We start from the raw sequence: 24,010 nt of genomic DNA, 5'->3' as shown, positions 1-24,010 counted from the left end.
AATACATAAATGTATTTACCAAACGTAGAATACGGAAAATGGCATATTAAGTCATGCCTAAATATCACCAAATACACCACAGAATAAGTGGGCTTTTGCGTGGAAAAATAGCAAAGTAACTCACATACTTACAAAACATTTATTTTTGGCCTAGAGTAATAGGTTTCAGATACTGCCCACTGATTATGTAAACTATTTCACCCCTTAGAAAACTTCCAAAAACAAGTTTCCATGACAACAGTTAAACCTGGCAAGGTCTTTGGCCTCTTTGCACTTGGTCTCCCTACACCCACCCTCTTCCTTCCATTGGCTTCATGCTTCACCACTCCCTATTGCTAATGAGGAATACTGTGTTTAAGGAAATTTTCTGTATGGCTGGGCTTGTATCAACTTGTGAATTTCTTGGAGGGACATGAATTCTGTCAAGAAGTGTTTTCATACATATCTGCTCTACGCACATTATACCACACATGATTGAATGAATTTTCACTGTTTTGTTTCTCTACTATACCATCCTATGAAATCTGAGTGGCAAGACTAAAGAGGAAAGCCTGAGGAAATCTCTGCTAATCCTTCCTTCTTCTATCTTTTTCTTACTTCATTTTAACCACCTTCCTAACTCATTTTCTTTTGTTGTATTTTCTCTCTGGGGGACCAAAAGGCAAGGTGGAAAAACAAAATTTGGTGGCTAATGAAGAACAGAGATAAAGAGTCCAGTGTTGTGGCCATATCTGCTTTTATTCTATGTACAATACAGCTCTTGTTTTCTACTCCATTTAAGCGCCTTATTTTTATGATAAAATGCATAGTAGCCTAGTGCCCAACTGTAGCCCTCTAGGCTCCATTTTCTTTTTCTGTGGTTTTATGCTGTTTGCTGTTTATATAACAAATTTTTGAAATGTGTAACATATACGACAAAAAGGATTAATAAAATCTACAGGATTCAGATTTCTGTTGTAAAGGATGGCTGATTACTTTTTTGCTTAGGAAGAACCTATGCTTTCATTACTGAGGCAAAACTTTAAAGCAGCAACAATCCAGACTGCCATTAAGGACACATGTTTCTTCCTGATTCATGCAAGAAAAAGGTGATAAATTTCATTTCATTATAACTGAAAACTTCTGTTACCAGTTCAGGATGTATACATATATCATATCGTCACAGTGAACATCTTAAATGTATACAATTTTTATTTTCAATTATCCGTCAATATAGGTAGGAAAAAAACTTCTGTAATTCGATAGACACCATTAAGAAAATTAAAACAAAATCACAAATTGGAAGAAAAAATTTTAAACCACATATCTGAAAAAAAAAAAACATGCATCCAGAATAAATGTTTTTTTAGGCTCAAAGCCTAAAAATTGAGCAATAAGAAAAGAAACCACCCAACATACAGGAAATGATGGGCAAAAGATTTGAAAAAGCATATCGTTAGAAGACCTATAGATGTCAAAAAAGCACAAGAAAACATGCTCAACATTATTATTCATTACAGAAATGTAGAGTAAATCCACACTGCAACTGAACTACACACAGATGAAAATCGATCAAATTGCAATGGCCAATCCTACAAACTATGGTCAAGGGTATAGAGGAACTGGAACTTTTATGCAGTGCAAGTGAGAATGGAAAGAGAGACAATCTCGTTGAGATACTGTTGGCAGTTACTCCTTTAAACATTGTAAATTCAACTACCATATTATCCAGGCATTCCACATATAAGTGATTTACTCAAGATGAATGAAAGTATATGCCCACACACAGATTTATGTATAAATGTTCATATCAGCTTTACTGATAACTACCAAAAAAAGTGGAAAAACCCAAATGTCCATCAAAGGCAAGTACAGCAGCATATTGTGGCTTATCCATTCCATGGACTACGACTCAGTAATAAAAGGAATAAAGTATTGATACATGCACTCTGTGGATGGATCTTAAAATAATTATGTTGCATAAAGGAAAACAATCCCTTAAAAGGGTTAAACTGTGTGGTTTAGTTTATATACAACGCTATGAAATGTATATATAGTGACAGAAAACAGAGAAATGATTGCCTAGGGCAAGGGTAGCTTGTGGCGTGAGGGGAGAGGAGGGTAAAAGCATTAAAAAGAGACAAGAGGAAACTTTGTGGGGTGACCTATATTCATTATCTGATTTGTAACAATGGATTCATGGCTATATGCACGTGTTAAAACTCAAGTATATACTTTAAATATGCATAGCTTATTTTATGTCAAATAATCTCAATGAAAGTGCTTAAAAAGCACACTTTGGGATGCCTGGCTGGCTCAGTTGGTTGAGCATCCCACTCTATTTCAGCTGAGGTCATGATCCCAGGGTCATGGAATTTAGCTCTGCATTAGTCTTTGTGCTAAGTGTGGGGCCTGCTTAAGAATCTCTCCCTCTCTCTCTCACCCTGACCCTCTTTCCTGCTTACGCACTCCCTTTCTGTTAAATACATAAATGGCACACTTTATATTAGATATTATTCTGAACAACGCTGAACAGGATAAGAATAGGATTTGAGAAGCGTCACCCCTACCTGAATGTACTATATAAGCAGCATGTGTAAGGGAAGTTCACAGCCAACTATGGGTATCTTTGCAGCAGCAGGCAATATCATGAATGAGATAATGAATGCAGGAAAATTAATGAAGTCATCATATTTACATATCTAGAACATATCCATATATTGAAACTATCAATATATCTAACTATGTATGTATGTATGTATCTATCTATCTATCTTATATGTCACCTCTATCGATGTACATCTCTCTGTTCCAAAATTCATGTCTATTTCAATGATATCAAATGCTACTATTTCCTCATTTGTTTCTATTCACTGCACTGTCCAGGTGGCTTCTTAAGCCTCCATGTAAAGCCTTCACTTATTTTGTTAATTTTACTTTAAACATTTCTAGAAATAATTTCTACATAAAAAATGAATTTTCATATTAAAAAGCATCCATAGGCCTCATCCGAAAAATAAGGGGCACCTGGGTGGTGCAGTCGGTTAAGCGTCCGACTTCAGCCAGGTCAGGATCTGGCGGTCTGTGAGTTCGGGCCCCACGTCGGGCTCTGGGCTGATGGCTCAGAGCCTGGAGCCTGTTTCCAATTCTGTGTCTCCCTCTCTCTCTGCCCCTCGCCCGTTCATGCTCTGTCTCTCTCTGTCCCAAAAATAAATAAACGTTGAAAAAAAATTAAAAAAAAAAAACAAAAACGAAAAATAAAATGGGGGAGACTGCTTTTCACAAAATGCAGACTTGAGGGGCGCCTGGGTGGCACAGTCGGTTAAGCATCCGACTTCAGCCAGGTCACGATCTCGCGCTCCGTGAGTTCCAGCCCCACGTCAGGCTCTGGGCTGATGGCTCGGAGCCTGGAGCCTGTTTCCGATTCTGTGTCTCCCTCTCTCTCTGCCCCTCCCCCGTTCATGCTCTGTCTCTCTCTGTCCCAAAAATAAATAAACGTTGAAAAAAAAAATTTAAAAAAAAAACAAAATGCAGACTTGAAAGAAGCAAATATGGACAAGTATTTTAAATTTTTTTCAGTTCCAAGCTAAGGAAAAATACCTGAGGTCACCTGAAGAAGAAGCAATTCTTAGTCAAGCCTGAAACAGAAAACCTGCCTGACCTTGCAGCCTGCCTGGCACAGCTGGGGAAGATGGACCCAAGATTGCAATACCAACTCTTACCTGATTTTCTGCCCTGCTTGCTTGACCTACAGATTTTTTACTTGCCAATCCCCACAATCGTGTCAGCCGATTCTTTAAAATCTCAATCTCTCTATCTTTCTGTCTTTGTCTGTCTCTCCATATGTGTGTATATCTATATATGTATGTGCGTGCCTATTCACATTACATTACATTATGGTAGTGTCTGTTTTACTGAAGAATCCCGACCAAACACAAAGTGATTCCATAAAGATTTCTTCTTTGATATACCTCATTGTCTCTACAGCTTTGCTGTTGTTGACTCATTCTCTAACGCCCTCTTAAGTCCCTGCTACTCACCCTTCAGAGAATTCAGTCACCCATTCTCCAGGAAATCTGCCCTACCCTTCTAATTCTCCATTATCTCAATTTCCTTTGAATTTCTACTAAAAAGATATGATGTTTAACAACGTTCCAATAAAGCTTTAGATCACTGGAAGGAAGAATAATAGGACTGATTTGCTTCTACATATGAGGAAGGTTGCTATCATCTGCTAGGCTGAAGAAAAGCATGTTACATTGTTAAAATAATGTACTCATTAACATTTTATCAGAAATGTACTATAATTTTTTGTTTGATAAGAAATATACATAATGTTGTTCACTTATGAAAGAGCAAGCAGCCTTCACGTGAAGTATTATAACCTTATGAATGGTAATAGCTATAGAAATCTAGAAAGTAAATTATGTAAAGTTATCTGGAACTAATACAAGAAGATTCTTACAGTTATATGCAACACACCTTTGTATATATATTGTGAATGTAAAGTATTAATTAATTTAAAAGGGAATGACTGAAGAGCGATCATGAAACTCTCCTTAATCATAAACTTACCTGGGTCTTCCTCATCAATTTGGGGGGATAGTTCTGATACTGATTTCTGAAAGGAGGGTACTCGAATGTCATGTTGATCTGGTTCTTCCTGAGATTCATCCTCTTGTCTTCTTTTAACAGAAAATGAGATTGCGCCTACAACACATCGGTACGAGATGCTATATTAACTAGGGATTTGTTTTCTAAAAGGAAAGGTCAATTTTAGGTATTAAACATGCTTTAGTGTGAAACTAATAAGGAACCAAACACAAATTGTAGGTGTTAGTACCAGATTTAAACCTGATGGTGGTACAGAACAATTTAATGGAAAATCCATTAATATTTATTTTAAGTATAAGTGATGGTCAGTTTTTATTTACAAAGTAGTGTCATACGTAGGTTTACAACTGGGGCTGTCTGTTACCAGCTGTGCCCCTCAGTTTGCCCAAATGTGAATTGGACGTGACACTGGTGGCAGCTGGTGACACTGGATAGTACAAAATGTCCCTGGTATTACACTGACTCCATCTGGGGCTCCGGGAGTGCTTCCAACAGTTTACGCATCTCTGAGTGGGCAGGATTGTCCCCAGACTGTGGCTGAGATGGGCTAGAGCCAGGTCACAGACTGCTTCAGAATCTGCAGTGGGCTTGAGGTTGGCAGGCCTGGCCACAGAATATGTATGGGCGTGTCACCCTCTGGGTCCCTGGGCAGGCAGGACTGCTTCCAGACAGCAGCGATGAGGGGCTGAACCTGGATTATAGGGCTGCTCCCAGATGTGCAGACAGACCCTGGTCTATGAGCCTAATTCTGGGGCATGCACAAGCACATCTCCCCAGACGAGGGTTCCCGGACCATGGCTGAGAGCTACAAGGCCATTTCAAGATCTGCAGTTGGACCAAGGCTGAAGGACCTGCCTCAGGGACACAGACAGGTGTGTCTTCTGGCAGGTCCCTAGCAGGGGCAGACATCATGGCTGAGAGGGGCTGTGAGACAGATGTGAAGTGGTATCTCCTTGTAGTTTTGGTTTGTAATTCCCTGTTGCTGAATGATGTGGAACAACTTTTCATGTGTCTGTTTGCCAACTGCATGTCTTCTTTGGAGGAATGTTTGTTTACATCTACTGCCCATTTTTTTTTTTTTTTTTTTTTTTTTTTTTTCAATGTTTATTTATTTTTGGGACAGAGAGAGACAGAGCATGAATGGGGGAGGGGCAGAGAGAGAGGGAGACACAGAATCGGAAACAGGCTCCAGGCTCTGAGCCATCAGCCCAGAGCCCGACGCGGGGCTCGAACTCACGGACCGCGAGATCGTGACCTGGCTGAAGTCGGACGCTTAACCGACTGCGCCACCCAGGCGCCCCTACTGCCCATTTTTAAATTGGATTATTTAGATTCTGGTTATTGAGTTGTAGAAGTTCCTTATATATCTTGGATACTAACCCTTTATAGGCTATATCATTATTGTTTTTGGTACAATGGTAAATGGTATTGTTTTCTTAAATTCTCTTTCTGCTGCTTCATTTTTGGTGTATAGGAATAAAATAGATTCCGTCATTGATTTGGATCCTGCAAAATTAACATTTACTGAATTCATTCATCAGTTCTAGTAGTGTCTTGGTAGAACCTTTAGTGTTTTTTTACATAGAGTTACCATGGCTTCTGTAAATTACAAGAGTTCTATTTCTTCTTTACCAACTTCGATGCCATTTGTTTCTCTTGTATTTTAAAATATTATTTATTAATGTTTACTAATTTTTGAGAGCAAGAGGGACAGAATGTGAGCAGGGAAGGGGTAGAGCGAGAGAGGGAACACAGAATCCAGAGCAGGCTCTAGGCTCTAAGCTGCCAGCACAGAGCCCGATAGAGGGGTCAAACTCACCAACTGTGAGATCATGACCTGAGCCAAAGTTGGACATTAAACAACTGATCCACCCAGGTGCCCCGGTTGTCACATATTTCTTTATGTTGTCTACCTGCTGTGGGTAGGACTTCTAGTACAAAGTTGAAGAAAAGTGGTGAGAGTGGAACCCCCTGTCTTACTCCTGACCTTAGGGGAAAAGCTCTCAGTTTTTCACCATTGAGTATTATGTATTATTTCCATTTTAAAGAAGGGAAATCATGTAAGAGAAAAGTCATAAACAGCGTTCCATTATAATTGAAATTTTTGTAACCACTTCACGATGTAAACATATATGAAATCATCACAGTGTACATCTTAAATGTATAGAACTTTTATTTGTCAATTATACCTCAATAGAGCTAGAGAAAAAACCTCCGTTATTCGATGGACACCATTAAGAAAATTAAAACGAAAACCACAGACTGGGAGAAAAAAATTTTAAAGCACATATCTGGAAAACAAAAACAAAAACCATGTACGAGAAAAAATTTTAAAAAGCCTAAATATTCAGCAATAAGAAAACAAACAACCCAATGTAGGACAAGGGATGGGCAAAAGAGTTGAAAAAGCATTTCACAAGAATACGTATAGATGACAAAGAAGCGCAAGAAAACATGCTCAACATTATTATTCATTACAGAAATGTAGAGTAAATCCACACTGCAACTGAACTACACACAGATGAAAATCGATCAAAGTGCAATGGCGAATCCTACAAACTATGGTCAAGGGTATAGAGAAACTGGAACTTTTATGCATTGCAAGTGAGAATGGAAAGAGAGACAATCTCGTTGAGATACTGTTGGCAGTTACTCCTTTAAACATTGTAAATTCAACTACCATATTATCCAGGCATTCCACATATAAGTGATTTACTCAAGATGAATGAAAGTATATGCCCACACACAGATTTATGTATAAATGTTCATATCAGCTTTATTGATAACTACCAAAAAGACGGAAAAACCCAAATGTCCATCAAAAAGTAAAAAGATCCAAATATTGTGGCGTATCTATTTCATGGACTACGACTCAGTAATAAACAGAATAAAGTATTGATACATGTACTGTGTGGATGGATCTTAAAATAATTATATTGCAGAAAAGAAAACAATTCCCCAAAAGGGTTAAACCTTATGATTTCATTCATATACAATGCTATTAAATGCATATATAGTGACAGAAAACAGAAATGTTGCCGAGGGCAAAGGTATCTTATGCCATGAGGGAAGAGGAGGGTAAAAGGATTAAAAATGGACACAAGGAGACTTTTTGTGGTGACCTATATTCATTATCTGATTTGTAACCATGGATTCATGGCTGTATGCATGTGTTAAAACTCAAAATATATACTTTAAATATGCATAGCTTACTGTATGTCAGGTAAACCACAATAAAAGTGTTTAAAAAGCACCCTTAGGGATTCCTGGGTGGCTCAGTTGGTGGAGCATCGCACTCTATTTCGGCTGAGGTCATGATCCCAGGGTCATGGAATTGCGCTCTGCATCCGGCTCTGTGATGAGTGTGGAGTCTGCCTAAGATTCTCTCCCCAACTCCCACTCTGACCCTCTCTCCTGGTCATGCTCTCCCTCTCTCTCTTAAAATAAACAAACAAACAAACAAACAGCATACTCTATATTAGAAAGTATACTACCTACTGCTGAACAGGATAACAATAGGATAGGAGAAGTGTCACCCCCAACTGAATGTACTGTATAAGCAGGATGTGTAAGGGCAGTTCACAGTCAACTATGGGTATCTTTCCTGCAGTAAGCAATATCATAAATGAGATAATAAATGCAGGAAACTTAATGAAGCCATCATATTTAGGTATTCAGAACACTTGAATCCATCTATCTATCTATCTATCTATCTATCTATCTATCTACCTACCTACCTACCTACCTACTTATCTGTCACCTCTATCCATTTACACCTCTCTGTTCCATAAATTCATGTCTATTTCACTGATATCAAATGCAACCATCTCCTCATTTGTTTGGATTCATTTTACCGTGGAGGTGACTTATTAAGTCTCCATGTAAAGCCTTCATTTATTTTGTTAATTTTACCTTAAACTTATTTTTAGAAATAATTTCTATGTAAAATAATGAATTTTCATATAAAAAAGCACCCTTAGGCTTCATCCGAGAAATGAAATGGGGAAGATTGCTTTTCACAAAAATGCAGAGTGGTAAGAGGCAAATGTTCACAAGTATTTGTAAAATTTTTTTGAAGTTCCAAGCTAAGGAAGAATACCTGAGGTTACCTGAAGAAGAAGCAATTCTTGGTCAAGACTGACACAGAAAACCTGCCTGACCTTGCAGCCTGTCTGGCACAGCTGGGGAATTTGGACCCAAGACTGCAATACCAACTCTTACCTAATTCTCTGCCCTGCTTGCTTGACCTACAGATTTTTCACTTGCCAATCCCCACAATCATGTCAGCCAATTCTTTAAAATCTCAATTTCTCTCTCTCTGTCTCTCCATATGTATACATACATATATATTTGTATGTGTGTATGCATGTGCCTATTTACATTACATTACATTACATTACATTACATTACATTACATTACATTATGGTAGTGTCTGTTTTACTGAAGAATCCCGACTAAACACAAAGTCATTCCATAAAGATTTCTTTGATATACCTCACTGTCTCCACAGCTTTTCTAATGCCCTCTTAAGTCCTTGTTACTCATCCTTCAGAGAATTCAGTCACCCATTCTCCAGGAAATCTGCCCTGTCCTTTCCAATTCTCCATTATTCTCAATTTCCTTTGAATTTCTACTAAAAAGATATGATGTTTAACAACATTCCAAAAGCTTTAGATTACTAGAAGGAAAAATAATGGCACTGATTTTCTCCCACATATGAGGAAGGTTGCTATCATCTGGTAGGCTGAAGAAAAGCATGTTACACTGTTAAAATAATTTACTCATTAACATTTTATCAGAAATGTAGTCTAAGTTTTCGTTTAGTAAGAAATACATATAAAGTGGTTCACTTATGAAAGAATAAGCAATCTTCAATGAAATATTATACTCTTATGAATGTTAATTGCTGTACAAATCAAGAAAGTAAATTATGTAAAGTTAATTCAGAGCTATTACAAGAAAATTCTTACAGGTATATGCAACACACCTTTGTATATATATTGTGAATGTAAAGTATCTACTCATTTAAGAGGGAATGACTGAAGAGTGATCATGAAACTCTCCTTAATCATAAACTTACCTGAGTCCTCATCATTATTTTGGGGGGATGGTTGTGATAAGGATTTCTGAAAGGAGGATACTTGATTATCATCTTGATCTGGTTCGTCCTGAGATTCATCCTCTTGTCTTCTTTTAACAGAAAATGAGATTGCACCTACAAGTACAAGATGCTATATTCACTAGGGATTTGTTTTCTAAAAGGAAAGGTCAATTTTAGGTATTAAACATGCTTTAGTGTGAAACTAATAAGGAACCAAACACAAATTGTAGGTGTTAGTACCAGATTTAAACTTGATGGTGGTACAGAACAATTTAATGGAAAATCCATTAATATTTATTTTAAGTATAAGTGATGGTCAGTTTTTATTTACAAAGTAGTGTCATACGTAGGTTCACAACTGGGGCTGTTACCAGCTGTGTCCCTCAGTTTGCCCAAATGTGAATTGGACGTGACACTGGTGGCAGCTGGTGACACTGGATAGTACAAAATGTCCCTGGTATTACACTGACTCCATCTGGGGCTCCGGGAGTGCTTCCAACAGTTTACGCATCTCTGAGTGGGCAGGATTGTCCCCAGACTGTGGCTGAGATGGGCTAGAGCCAGGTCACAGACTGCTTCAGAATCTGCAGTGGGCTTGAGGTTGGCAGGCCTGGCCACAGAATATGTATGGGCGTGTCACCCTCTGGGTCCCTGGGCAGGCAGGACTGCTTCCAGACAGCAGCGATGAGGGGCTGAACCTGGATTATAGGGCTGCTCCCAGATGTGCAGACAGACCCTGGTCTATGAGCCTAATTCTGGGGCATGCACAAGCACATCTCCCCAGATGAGGGTTCCCGGACCATGGCTGAGAGTTACAGGGCCATTTCAAGATCTGCAGTTAGACCAAGGCTAAAGGACCTGCCTCAGGGACACAGACAGGTGTGTCTTCTGGCAGGTCCCTAGCAGGGGCAGACATCACGGCTGAGAGGGGCTGTGAGACAGATGTGAAGTGGAATCTCCTTGTAGTTTTGGTTTGTAATTCCCTGTTGCTGAATGATGTGGAACAACTTTTCATGTGTCTGTTTGCCATCTGGATGTCTTCTTTGGAGAAATGTCTGTTCACATCTACTGCCCATTTTTAAATTGGATTAGTTTCTGGTTATTGAGTTGTAGAAGTTCTTTATATATCTTGGATACTAACCCTTTATTGGATATGTCATTATTGTTTTTGGTACCATTGTAAATAGGACTGTTTTGTTAATTTCTCTTTCTGCTGCTTCATTATTAGCATATAGGAATGCAATAGATACCATACATAGATCTGAATCCTGCAAAATTAACATTTACAGAATTCATTCATCAGTTCTATTACTTTTCTGGTAGAGCCGTTCGTTAGGGTTTGCTACATAGAGTATCATGTCATCTGCAAATTGTGAGAGTTTTATTTCTTCTTTACCAAATTGGACGCCATTTCTTTCTTTTTTTATTTTTTGAAATTATTTATTAATGTTTATTTATTTTTGAGAGCGAGATGGAAAGAATATGAATGGAGAAGGGGTAGAGAGAAAGGGAAACACAGAATCCAAAGCAGGCTCTAGGGTCTAAGCTATCAGCACAGAGCCCGATGCAGGGCTCAAACTCACGAACTGTGAGATCATGAGCTGAGCTGAAGTTGGACCCTAACCCAATGACCCACCAAGGTATCCCTGGATGCCATTTATATCTTTATGTTGTCTAACTGCTGTGGCTAGGGGTCTAGTACTATGTTGAAGAAAAGTGGTGAGGGTAGATATCCCTGTCTCACTTCTGATCTTAGGGGGAAAGCTGTTTTTCACCATTGAGTGTGATATATTATTTCCATTTTAGAGAAGGTAAACTGATACAAGATAGTTCAGTAGCTTCCCCAAAGTCAGTCGGCTCAGTATAATACAGGCAGAATGTGTAGATGTGCATTCTGGTTCTAAGTCCATACTTTTTAAAAACTCAATTAAAACATTTAATTTTTTGAACACTTTTATGTTTACAGTAAAATGAGTGGAAAGTACAGAGTTCCCATATATCCCCCCTTACATTGCCTACTATAAACATCTTGAATTATTGTGATATATTACTTAAATGTTGAGCCAGTAATGATATACTATTATTAAGTAAAGTCCATAGAGTGCATTCTGGCTAATTTTTTTGTGTTATACATTCTATGGCTTTGGCAAATATGTAATTTCACGTACCTACCATTACAGTATCGTGTAGAATAGTTTCACTGCCCTAAAAATCCCGTGTACAATACTCATTCATCCCTTCCACCCAACGTATAAAGAACTGTCAACCACTGATCTTTTACCTCTTCTAGAATGTCATATAGTTAGAATCATACAATATGTAGCCTTCTTAGATTTACCTCTTTTACTTAGCAATATACATTTACGTTTCCCCCATATTCTTTGTGGTCTGATAGGTTACTGTTTTTATCACTGATAAATAACCCAATGTATAGATATACCACTCTTTAACCATTTATCTATTATATGACATTGTAGTTTTCCCCATAATTTGGCAACTATGAATAAAGCTGTTATTAACATTTACCAGCAGATATTTGGATGCGCATAAACTTTCAATTCATTTGGGGAAATACAAAGATGTATGATTGCCATATCATGTTATGAGTATGTTTACTTTTCTCATTTTTTCTTTTTTTGTATTTGTGTGTTTATTGACTTACTTATATATTTTAGGAGAGTGACAAAGAGAATACCTGAGTAGGGGAGAGGGGAAGAGGAGAGAGAGAGAGAAAGGATCCAAAGCAGGCTCCACACTCAGCATGGAATCTGATGTGGGGCTCAATCCCACAACCCTGGGATCACGACCTGAGCTGAAGTCAAGAGTCGGATACCAATCCAACTGAGCCACACAGGTGCCCCAATACCTCTTAATGGACAGAACAACTAGACAGAATACCAATAAAGACACATAGGATGTGACCATCACTTAGAACCACTAGACCTAACTGGCTCATATAGAACATCCACCCATCAACAATGGAGTATCCAACTTCTTAAATCAACTTTGGACACTGTCCAGAATGGATCACATGTGAGGCCACAAGGCATATCTTAATAACTGAAAAAGATTTAAATCATAGAAAGCATGTTGCCTCATCACAATGGCATGAAATTATAATCAGTAACATAAGGAAAAAAGGAATGTCACAAATTTGGACACTAAACAACATACTTTTAACCAATATTTCAAAAAAAACTTGGAAAAAAATAGAAGTCTGAAACTATATAGATGATTGACAATGAGAACACAGCATACGAAACTGGTGTGATGCAGTGAAAGCAACACTAAGAGGGCAACTCATAGCAGCAAAAGCATATGTTAAAAAGAACAACCTAAAATCAACAACCTAACTGCACACAATACAGAACTAGAAAAAGAAAAAGCAAATTCAACCCAAAACTAGCAGAAGAAAGGAAATGATAAAGATCAGAGTAGAGGTAAATAAAACAGAGAAGAGAAAAGCAAAAACCAGAAAGTTTCTCTCTTTGAAAAGGTCAACATCACTGGCAGAATTTTCAAGTGATTAAGAAAAAAGAAATGAAGACTCCCAATTAATAAATTCAGGAAAAAAGTGGGGACATTGCATTGTTTTCTCCAAAATGAAAAGCTTTATAAGAGACTACAATGAACCACCATATGCCCCCCAAATTGGGTAACTTAGATGATATGGACAATATCCGAGAAACACACAATCTACTAAAAATGCTCATGAATAAAAGAAAAACAGAATAGACATAAATCTAACAAGGACACTGAATTCGTAACAAAAACTCTTCCCACAAAGACAAGCCCAGGACGAGATGGCTTCATTGTTGAATTCTACCAAATACTTAAAGAAGAATCACTATCTTCTTTTTCTCAAAAACTTAAAAATTGATAGAGGAGGGAAAACATAGCCTCATTCTAGGAGGCTAGCACCACCGTGATACAAAAGCAGACAAAGATAGGGCAAGAAAAGAAAATTAAAATCCAATATCCCTGATGAACACTGATACAAAACTTTTCAACTAAATAGTAGCAAATCGAATTCAGCAGCATACCAAAAAGATTCTATACCATAGTTAAATGGTTTTTATTTCAACAAAGAATGAAGGAATGAATGAATGGTGGTTCAACATACAAAAATCAGTGAGTGTACTGTAGCACATTGACAGAATGAAAAAAAAAAACACATGATAATCTTGATTGATGGATAAAAGTGTTTGACAAAATTCCACATCAAAACGTTCATGGCAAAAATAAATTAGGAATAGAACTTTCTCAAAATGATAATAGCCATATGTGAAAACAAACAGCTAATATTATACTCCCAGTGGTAAAAGACTGAAATTTTTTCCTTTAAGATTAGAAACAAGATAAGGATGTCTCTGGTTTAGGCTTCTACTCAACATAATACTGGAATTTCTAGTCAGAGCAAGTGTGCAAGGAAACGTAGCAAAGGTATCCATATTGGAAAGGAAGAAGTAAAATTATCTGTTTGCAGATGACACAACCTCATATGGAGAAAACCTTAATGATCATGGACACAAAAAGGATAGACCTAATAATAAATGCGTTCACTAAATATGCAGGATACAAAGTCAACAAACAAAAGCAGTTAAATTTCTATACACTTGTATTGAAAAATTTTAAATGGACCTAAGTAAAACAATTCAGTCAGATAAAACCATGATTTGGATAAACTTACATAATGTTAAACAACGTGCGCAAGGAATAATAAGGAAACCTAATCAATATTTCAAGTACGATGAACTAGTCTCAAGATTTAAAAGCACACATTCTCCATTCTTTCTCATTTCAGCCTACTTGTATACTCAGCACATTTCTTCTTTCTCCAATACACCCATCCAAACGTTATTACACTTTTATTGTCCCTTAACAAAGAGAAATGGAACAATCATTTGTAAAACAATTCAAAAGCCCTACAGGAGTGTAACAAGACCATATGTTAGATACCAACAAGAGAAATTAAGTATTTATCTTAAAACTTAGAAATAAGTGAAGAGAACTATGGAATTATAGGTCTATTTAGTAGCTTATCTTTTAATTGAAAGAACACTTTGAAACAATGTTTCTTAGAATTATGCCACTAATTTATGCACAGTTATTTTCCCAATTAAAAATCTTTGTTCTTGGGAATATAATTTTAATTTTTTTCCTAAACAGTTACATTTTTAAATTGCATTTTTACTTTTGGTTATGAATTAGCTAAGGTAGAAGAGACAAGCAGTCAAATTCTTATAAACTTATTGCAAAGAGTAACATTAGACTCAGTAAGTATCAGCAATGAACCTTCAAACCAAATACCATCAATAATGATTATGAAAATATGTGTTTCAAAAGATGATAATATTTTTCCACACTAGGCACGTGTGATTCCTTTGCTCCCTATATTCCTCCGTTTGGGCCAAGGCCAACCAACCCAAAGGGAAGAAAGGTAAATAAAAGGTTGATTGTTGGTGGTTCAGTTTAAAAGCATGACAGGAAAACTAAAGGACTGCTTTGGAAAAACTATAGGTATACAAGACATAATAGTGTACAAAGCAACTCTCTAAGATACAGCATTATTGACTTAATGGAGGTTTTCAGTTTATCTGAAATGAGTGTTACCAAAAAAAATCTAATAGGGATCATAATTATAGCTATTATATTTTCAATAGATCAAGCTTTTATTCTGACAAATGGATTTTCTCCCCTCTGCTAAACACTCTACGGGTTTGATTTTTTCAAAATGTATTTTAAACAGTCAAACCAACATTTCCTAGTATATAGTTTGGTTTTCATTAGGAATTGTTTTTCCCTAATTTCATACTATCTTGTAAAACGTCAATATCAGACTCAAGTTTAAAGCCTGAGCAATGCAATTTAGTACCAGTGGTTAGCCTTTTGAAAACAATGTGAAATCATTTATTGAATGCTTACTCTGTGTTAGGTATATGCTAAATGCCTCCCATTCATTACCTATTGAACTCCTTTAATAAACGTATAAATTAATTCCTCACTGGACTCATTTTCAAGTTCAGCAAGCTGGGCTGTAGAGAAGGTTGGGTAACTCACTCCAGGTCACATAGTAAGTGACAAAGGCATAAATAATACATAAATGTATTTACCAAACGTAGAATACGGAAAATGGCATATTAAGTCATGCCTAAATATCACCAAATACACCACAGAATAAGTGGGCTTTTGCGTGGAAAAATAGCAAAGTAACTCACATACTTACAAAACATTTATTTTTGGCCTAGAGTAATAGGTTTCAGATACTGCCCACTGATTATGTAAACTATTTCACCCCTTAGAAAACTTCCAAAAACAAGTTTCCATGACAACAGTTAAACCTGGCAAGGTCTTTGGCCTCTTTGCACTTGGTCTCCCTACACCCACCCTCTTCCTTCCATTGGCTTCATGCTTCACCACTCCCTATTGCTAATGAGGAATACTGTGTTTAAGGAAATTTTCTGTATGGCTGGGCTTGTATCAACTTGTGAATTTCTTGGAGGGACATGAATTCTGTCAAGAAGTGTTTTCATACATATCTGCTCTACGCACATTATACCACACATGATTGAATGAATTTTCACTGTTTTGTTTCTCTACTATACCATCCTATGAAATCTGAGTGGCAAGACTAAAGAGGAAAGCCTGAGGAAATCTCTGCTAATCCTTCCTTCTTCTATCTTTTTCTTACTTCATTTTAACCACCTTCCTAACTCATTTTCTTTTGTTGTATTTTCTCTCTGGGGGACCAAAAGGCAAGGTGGAAAAACAAAATTTGGTGGCTAATGAAGAACAGAGATAAAGAGTCCAGTGTTGTGGCCATATCTGCTTTTATTCTATGTACAATACAGCTCTTGTTTTCTACTCCATTTAAGCGCCTTATTTTTATGATAAAATGCATAGTAGCCTAGTGCCCAACTGTAGCCCTCTAGGCTCCATTTTCTTTTTCTGTGGTTTTATGCTGTTTGCTGTTTATATAACAAATTTTTGAAATGTGTAACATATACGACAAAAAGGATTAATAAAATCTACAGGATTCAGATTTCTGTTGTAAAGGATGGCTGATTACTTTTTTGCTTAGGAAGAACCTATGCTTTCATTACTGAGGCAAAACTTTAAAGCAGCAACAATCCAGACTGCCATTAAGGACACATGTTTCTTCCTGATTCATGCAAGAAAAAGGTGATAAATTTCATTTCATTATAACTGAAAACTTCTGTTACCAGTTCAGGATGTATACATATATCATATCGTCACAGTGAACATCTTAAATGTATACAATTTTTATTTTCAATTATCCGTCAATATAGGTAGGAAAAAAACTTCTGTAATTCGATAGACACCATTAAGAAAATTAAAACAAAATCACAAATTGGAAGAAAAAATTTTAAACCACATATCTGAAAAAAAAAAAACATGCATCCAGAATAAATGTTTTTTTAGGCTCAAAGCCTAAAAATTGAGCAATAAGAAAAGAAACCACCCAACATACAGGAAATGATGGGCAAAAGATTTGAAAAAGCATATCGTTAGAAGACCTATAGATGTCAAAAAAGCACAAGAAAACATGCTCAACATTATTATTCATTACAGAAATGTAGAGTAAATCCACACTGCAACTGAACTACACACAGATGAAAATCGATCAAATTGCAATGGCCAATCCTACAAACTATGGTCAAGGGTATAGAGGAACTGGAACTTTTATGCAGTGCAAGTGAGAATGGAAAGAGAGACAATCTCGTTGAGATACTGTTGGCAGTTACTCCTTTAAACATTGTAAATTCAACTACCATATTATCCAGGCATTCCACATATAAGTGATTTACTCAAGATGAATGAAAGTATATGCCCACACACAGATTTATGTATAAATGTTCATATCAGCTTTACTGATAACTACCAAAAAAAGTGGAAAAACCCAAATGTCCATCAAAGGCAAGTACAGCAGCATATTGTGGCTTATCCATTCCATGGACTACGACTCAGTAATAAAAGGAATAAAGTATTGATACATGCACTCTGTGGATGGATCTTAAAATAATTATGTTGCATAAAGGAAAACAATCCCTTAAAAGGGTTAAACTGTGTGGTTTAGTTTATATACAACGCTATGAAATGTATATATAGTGACAGAAAACAGAGAAATGATTGCCTAGGGCAAGGGTAGCTTGTGGCGTGAGGGGAGAGGAGGGTAAAAGCATTAAAAAGAGACAAGAGGAAACTTTGTGGGGTGACCTATATTCATTATCTGCTTTGTAACAACGGATTCATGGCTCTATGCATGTGTTAAGAATCAAACTATATACTTTAAATATGGATAGCTTATTGTATATTAATTAAACCACAATAAAACTGTTTAAAAAGCACGCTTTGGGTGTGCCTAGGTAGGTCAGTTGGTTGAGTGTCCAAGTCTTTATTCCGCTCAGGCCATGACCCCAGATTGTGGGATTGATTCCTGCATCGGGCTCTGTGCTGAGCATGGAGCCTGCTTAAGATTCTGTCTCTCTGTCTGCCTCTCTCACCTGCTCATGCTGTCTCTATCTCTCTGTAATATAAGTAAATACATAGCACACTTTGTATTTCAGATATTATACTTAACACTGCTCAGCAAGATAACAATAGGATTTGAGAAGGGTCACCCCTAAGTGAATGTACTGTGTAAGTGGGATGTGTAAGGGAAGTTCACAGCCAACTATGGGTATCTTTTCGCAGTAGGCAATACCATGAATGACATAATTAATTCAGGAAAATTAATGAAGCCATCATATTCAGGTATCCAGAACACTTGAATCTATCTATCTATCTATCTATCTATCTATCTATCTATCTATCTTGTCACCTTTATCCATCTACATCTCTCTGTTCCATATATTCATGTCTATTTCACTGATATCAAATGCAACTATTTCCTCATTCGTTTGAATTCAGTGCTTCGTGGGGGTGGCTTCTTAAACTTCCATGTAAAGCCTTTATTTATTTTGTTAATTTTACTTTAAATTTATTTCTAGAAGTAATTTCTACATAAAATAATGAATTTTCATATTAAAAAGCATCCTTAGGCCTCATCCGAGCAATAAAATGGGGGAGATTGCTTTTCACAAAAATGCAGAGGGTAAAAGGCAAATGTTCACAAGTATTTTAAAAATTTTTGATGTTCCAAGTTAAGAAAAAAAGAATGAAATGCCCCCCCCCCAAAAGAGTTTTAGTTTCAGAATTTCTGAATGATCTTCAAACCCTACTAACCTCCACTGGTTTTCCTTGATTCCTCACATATTAGAAAAGCATCTTTGAAGGGTGATTAGAATTTAAAAATTTTCATGAAAATGTATGAATAAATTATTTATATAATGCCCTATAACTGAGATTCTTTTTTTCTAGTATTTAAAATGTTTTATAATTTATTTATTTTTATTTTTTATGTTTATTTTTGAGAGAGAGAGAGAATACAAGTGGGGGAGGGGCAGAGAGAGGGAGACAAAGAATCCAAAACAGGCTCTAGGCCCTGAGCTGTCAGCAAAGAGCCTGATGTGGGGCTCGAACTCACAAACTCTGAGATAGATCATGACCTGTGCCGCTGTCAGACGCTCAACTGACTGAGCCACCCAGATGCCCCTATTTATTTTTGCGAGAGAGAGACAGAGTATGAGTAGGGAAGGGGCAGAAAGAGGGGGAGACTCAGAATCTGAAGTACGTTCCAGGCTCTGAGCTGTCACCACAGAGCCTGTCGCAGGGTTTGAGCTCACAAGCTGTGAGATTATGGCCTGAGCCGAAGTCGGAGGCTTAACAGACTGATCCACCCAGGCACCCCATATAACTGAGATTCTCATGCAAAAATCTTACATGAGAAACACCAATGACTTAGGAAATCATATTTTCCTTCTATTGTAAACAAGTCCTCATAAAATACACAAATTCTTTTGACTGGTAAAGTAGGACACAGACACACACAGACACACACAGACACACAGACACACACACATACACACACACACACACACACACTCACACATAGAATAAGAGAAAGATTTCTTTTTGGTAACAATGCTACATGTATCTTAGCAGTTCAAAATTCAAATATAAAGAACAACCTGAATTTATATGCAATAGAGCATCGACAGCCTACTTTGAACTCCCAGGAAAAACTATTTCTAATAAATAATCAAGAATTACAAGTGAGTGTTGGGCCAAATAAATGGAGGCCTCGTGACAAACACTGGAGATGCAAGAGTGTCTTCCTTTTGCTTAATAGAGTAGATGCAGTTATCAAATTTATGTTTTCTCCAAGTTTATAAACTGTTGTTCTCATATTTTAACTGCACTTCTGTTGCACTACCAAGTAATTTCTAAAGTATATTAGAAACAATTTTATGTTTGAAATGTATTGCTTCTTACATTCAATAGTGACCAGATACCTGCTACTAGATGCCAGATGTTGGTCTAGAGGTCAAAGGACAAATTATCTAGCATAAAGACAGAAAACAGAGCATACATCACTCACTGATCTAGCACTATGAATGAATTTATCTGTAACCAATAACCCGAGTGGGGCTTGAGACTAGAATTTGATCTGGGGGACGGGAGCAGGAAGACACAGTTGAGTGCTCCCAAGCCCTGAAGGGTAATACCACACAGATGGCTAAAGCTGTCATGAAACATCAGACCACAGGCTGCATGGGGAAGTGGAGATGGTCAAAGCAAAGAGGAGAGGCCAAGAGAGCAGGAGAGGATCCAAGCAAACCCAACTCATTCTCTCCACAAAGCCTCAAGGATCTGCTTTTGCAAAACATTTCCTTCACCTGAGAAAGCAAGAAAATGCTTTATACAACTGACATTTGTTTTGAAGACCAGTGGAATCTGATTGTTCTTCAAACCTATACGACTATGTGGCAGGCCATATTGCTGATGGCAACAAGCCAGTAAAATCCAAATTCAGTTTCAGTCAAGTTTCTGTCATTTTCATTGAGACAGACTAAGAAGACTGGGGATAATAGGAGCTATAAATCCTCCTGTAAATCCCTATCATATTAGGAAATTTTAAAAATGGGAGTTAGTATATTAAATGTGCTAAACATTAACTGAGCACCTACTCAATGAGCACTTTTCATATATTCTCACTTAATGCCCATAACCACCCTGAAAGATTAAACACCATCAATATTTTACATGTATGAGAAGTGACATTCAGTGAGGTCAAGGTCACACAACCAGAGAATGATATAATCGGAGGCTGAAGTCATGTTTGACTTCTGAATGTATTCCTTTGCAACACAGTAAAATAAGAAATAGAAAAATAGGAATACAGTAGTAAGTAGGAACGAAATAGGAAACAGTAAAATAGCAAAAGATATGCAATTTTGCCACCGCAATGTGGTTACATGAATATACTGCCTAAGCTTTAAATGAAAAATGACAATTTGAGTAACACTACTTTTGCTCAGCATCACACTCTGAAGACACATGTGACAAGCAGTGTTTCTTATCACATACAGTATTAGAACTTAATTTTGTATGTTAATTTTGAACTTAATTTGTATGTTAAAGATCGTAACTGGTAATATACATCTTTCTGGACAGAGTATAATTTCAGAGAGTAGCGGAATGCTAAATATAAAGATGACTTCTATCTTGTTCAAACATAGGCCTAACATAGGAACTTTATTGTGCACACATTAAACGTTTTGTTTTGACACTAAACAGAAGTTTATGGCAAAAATTTTGTAAAGTCTTTAGCAAAGCTGACTAAAAGCTTGTTTCCAATTGTTTGGACGAGGCTTTCTTGTGCCAGTGTCATAACAGATTTCATTCTAGTGTAAGAAATTCCGAACTGCAAATTTTCAGAAATGAATCTTAGCTGTAATTTGCAATTGTGTTGAACTGAATGAATACAATCACTTTTCAGCAAGTAAAAGAGCACTTGAAGCTCCTATTGAAAAAAAAAAGGGAATTGTCCGCTACATCAAAATGGATCATTGCTACCTACTTTCTGGAGCTACCATATTATCAAGGGTCATGGATAATAAAAAAGAATTTCAGACTATACTATCATGCATGTTCAGGGTAGAGACTAAATTTACTAATATGAGTGGAAACCACTTTAAACGTGGATTCTCAATATTTAGTTTTGTAATGTGGACTAAACAACACACCTTGGTGAGTGCACTGAAATGTGCTCATAGAGTGTTCTATACCATCTAAACATTTGGCAGTGTGAGTAAATGCTATATGAAAATATTCTTTAATCTTTAAAATATTTTTACTGAAGATATAATAGATATATAACATTGCATTAGCTTTAGGTATAAAAATATTCTTGTTGGGGCACCTGGGTGGCTCGCTTGGTTAAGCATCTGACTTCAGCTCAGGCCATGATCTCACGGTTCATGGTTTCAAGCCTCGCATCAGGCTCTGCACTGACAGGGTGGAGCCTACTTGGGACTCTCTCTCTCTCCCTCTCTCTGTGCTCCTCCCCCACTTGTGCTTTCTCTCTCTCTCTCTCAAAATAAATAAACTTTCAAAAATATTCTTGCTGTTTAGAGGTTATTTTAGGTCAACATGCCATGATTAATACATTAAATTATTTCAGCTTAATTTTTGCTCATACAATTAAATGACTTATAATTCATTAAATGATCCTTGTTATTGCCTTTCTCTTTTGTAGGTCTGTCAATTCTGTGGACAAAGGTAAGATACTCAACTACTCAAGTTCATCCCACCCCTTCTTTTAGTCACAAGTAAATGTCATTAACGATTGTTAAGAATTTATAAAGACTTTTTCCTTGGAGATGAAAAAGTAAGAGTTCATAAGGGTTAATTATCAAGTCTTAGACCCAGATTAATAAAATAATTATACTAATTAACAATTAGATAAAAGTTGTTTTAAAAAATTTAGAGATTGTCTTTTCTACAGTACGTTGGAAGAGATGTTCAGAGAATCCTCTCTCAACTGAAAATTTTAAGTTAAATGCACACACAAGCTAGGAACAGGGATCCCATGTTTTGGGTCATCACTGGAAATGACATTTGTTGTGGAATATGGGCTAGTCTGTGGTGGCCTGGAGTCTTGGATCTTGGGGTCATAATTGAGAATCAGGGAACAAAACCCTGAGCTAAAAAGGCCACATTTACATGGCTGGGGTCCAGGTTTCACATTATATTTTTGGACTTCCAGGTCCCAAATTAATTATTTAGCTTCTTAGCCCTTCATCTCTCATCAGAGAAAGGGAATCAAGAGGTATCCCTACAAGTTGAAAACGTCTCTTGCTTGTTATTAAAATTTGCTTTTTAAAGTTATATTATAATGCTGTTATTCACAAGCTGGAGGGCAGTGAGCTGATCCATGTGGCAGCCTCATAAGAACCTAAGAACAGTTATTCCAGAGACACATGTGCTCTATGTAGATTATTAAAGAACAACTGGAGAAAATTATTAGAAAAAGTGATATGTAGGTTATATAAACTTATACAAACTTAATTTTTACACGTTCAAGTTCATTTTCTTAGTGCAATGTTAGGACTTACTCTATATTGCCAACATGTATGATTATAGCTATCTCTAAATAATATTCATGAAACACATTGTTATTGCAATCAAAATAAATTTAAGGATTATTGTTACTAAAGTATATGCTAACCACTAAAGCCCAGTCATTTGCTTTTAAGCTTAATCATTTTCACCTAAACATTAGTCTTGTATAAAAGCTCAAACTTCTATCTGAGACAAATGGAAATTTAGTTGTGTATTTCCATACTATGAACATGCAACAGGTTATTACTACATCTCTATATTTTGTTACATACTAATCCTGTAATAATGGACAGTAATATATGCTTTTTGCATTCTAGGTCACTATCTAGTTATGAAGAAGAGAATTAAGCCATCATGTTTTAATGCATTCAGTCATTAACACAGGATTTCTACCATGCCTTCATACACAGTATTTTTTGTTTGCTTGGTTTCGTCTGTCTCTATTTTCTTTTAAGATCACGTGTTTTCTTTTTTTTTTTTTTCCTCTTTATTTCTTTATTTTGAGACAGAGAAAGAGAGTGCAAGAGAAGGAAAGGGGCAGACAGAGGGAGAGAGAATCCCAAGCAGGCTCCATCCTGTGAGCTTGGAGCCCAACATGGGGCTCAAACCCATAAACTGTGAGATCACGACCTGAGCCAAAATCAAGAGTCAGACAGTTTACTGACTGAGCCACCCAGGCACTCCTAAGGTCATGTGTTTTCATATCTAGGTTGACTGACTGAATATTTTTCCATTTTTCTGAAATTTGTTGACATAAAAAGATAATTTTCAAATAAACAAAACTGGGG

General features: G+C 36.7%; 1 protein-coding gene across 1 annotated transcript in view; it reads right to left on the bottom strand.

The window, feature by feature from the left end:
* The window catches only part of CFAP47 (cilia and flagella associated protein 47), a 587,956-nt gene that overhangs the window by 196,369 nt on the left and 367,577 nt on the right, over positions 1-24,010 (bottom strand). The window contains exons 50-51 of the mRNA XM_043569968.1: positions 9,675-9,809; positions 4,555-4,689 (exon numbers count right to left, since the gene is read on the bottom strand). Of these exons, the coding sequence (XP_043425903.1) occupies positions 4,555-4,689; positions 9,675-9,809 (270 nt within the window). The remainder of the gene's footprint in view (positions 1-4,554; positions 4,690-9,674; positions 9,810-24,010) is intronic.

This window comes from Prionailurus bengalensis, chromosome X (genome assembly GCF_016509475.1).
Source record: "Prionailurus bengalensis isolate Pbe53 chromosome X, Fcat_Pben_1.1_paternal_pri, whole genome shotgun sequence".
NCBI classification, from domain to species: Eukaryota; Metazoa; Chordata; class Mammalia; order Carnivora; family Felidae; genus Prionailurus; species Prionailurus bengalensis.
This window is presented reverse-complemented; position numbering and strand designations above follow the sequence as displayed.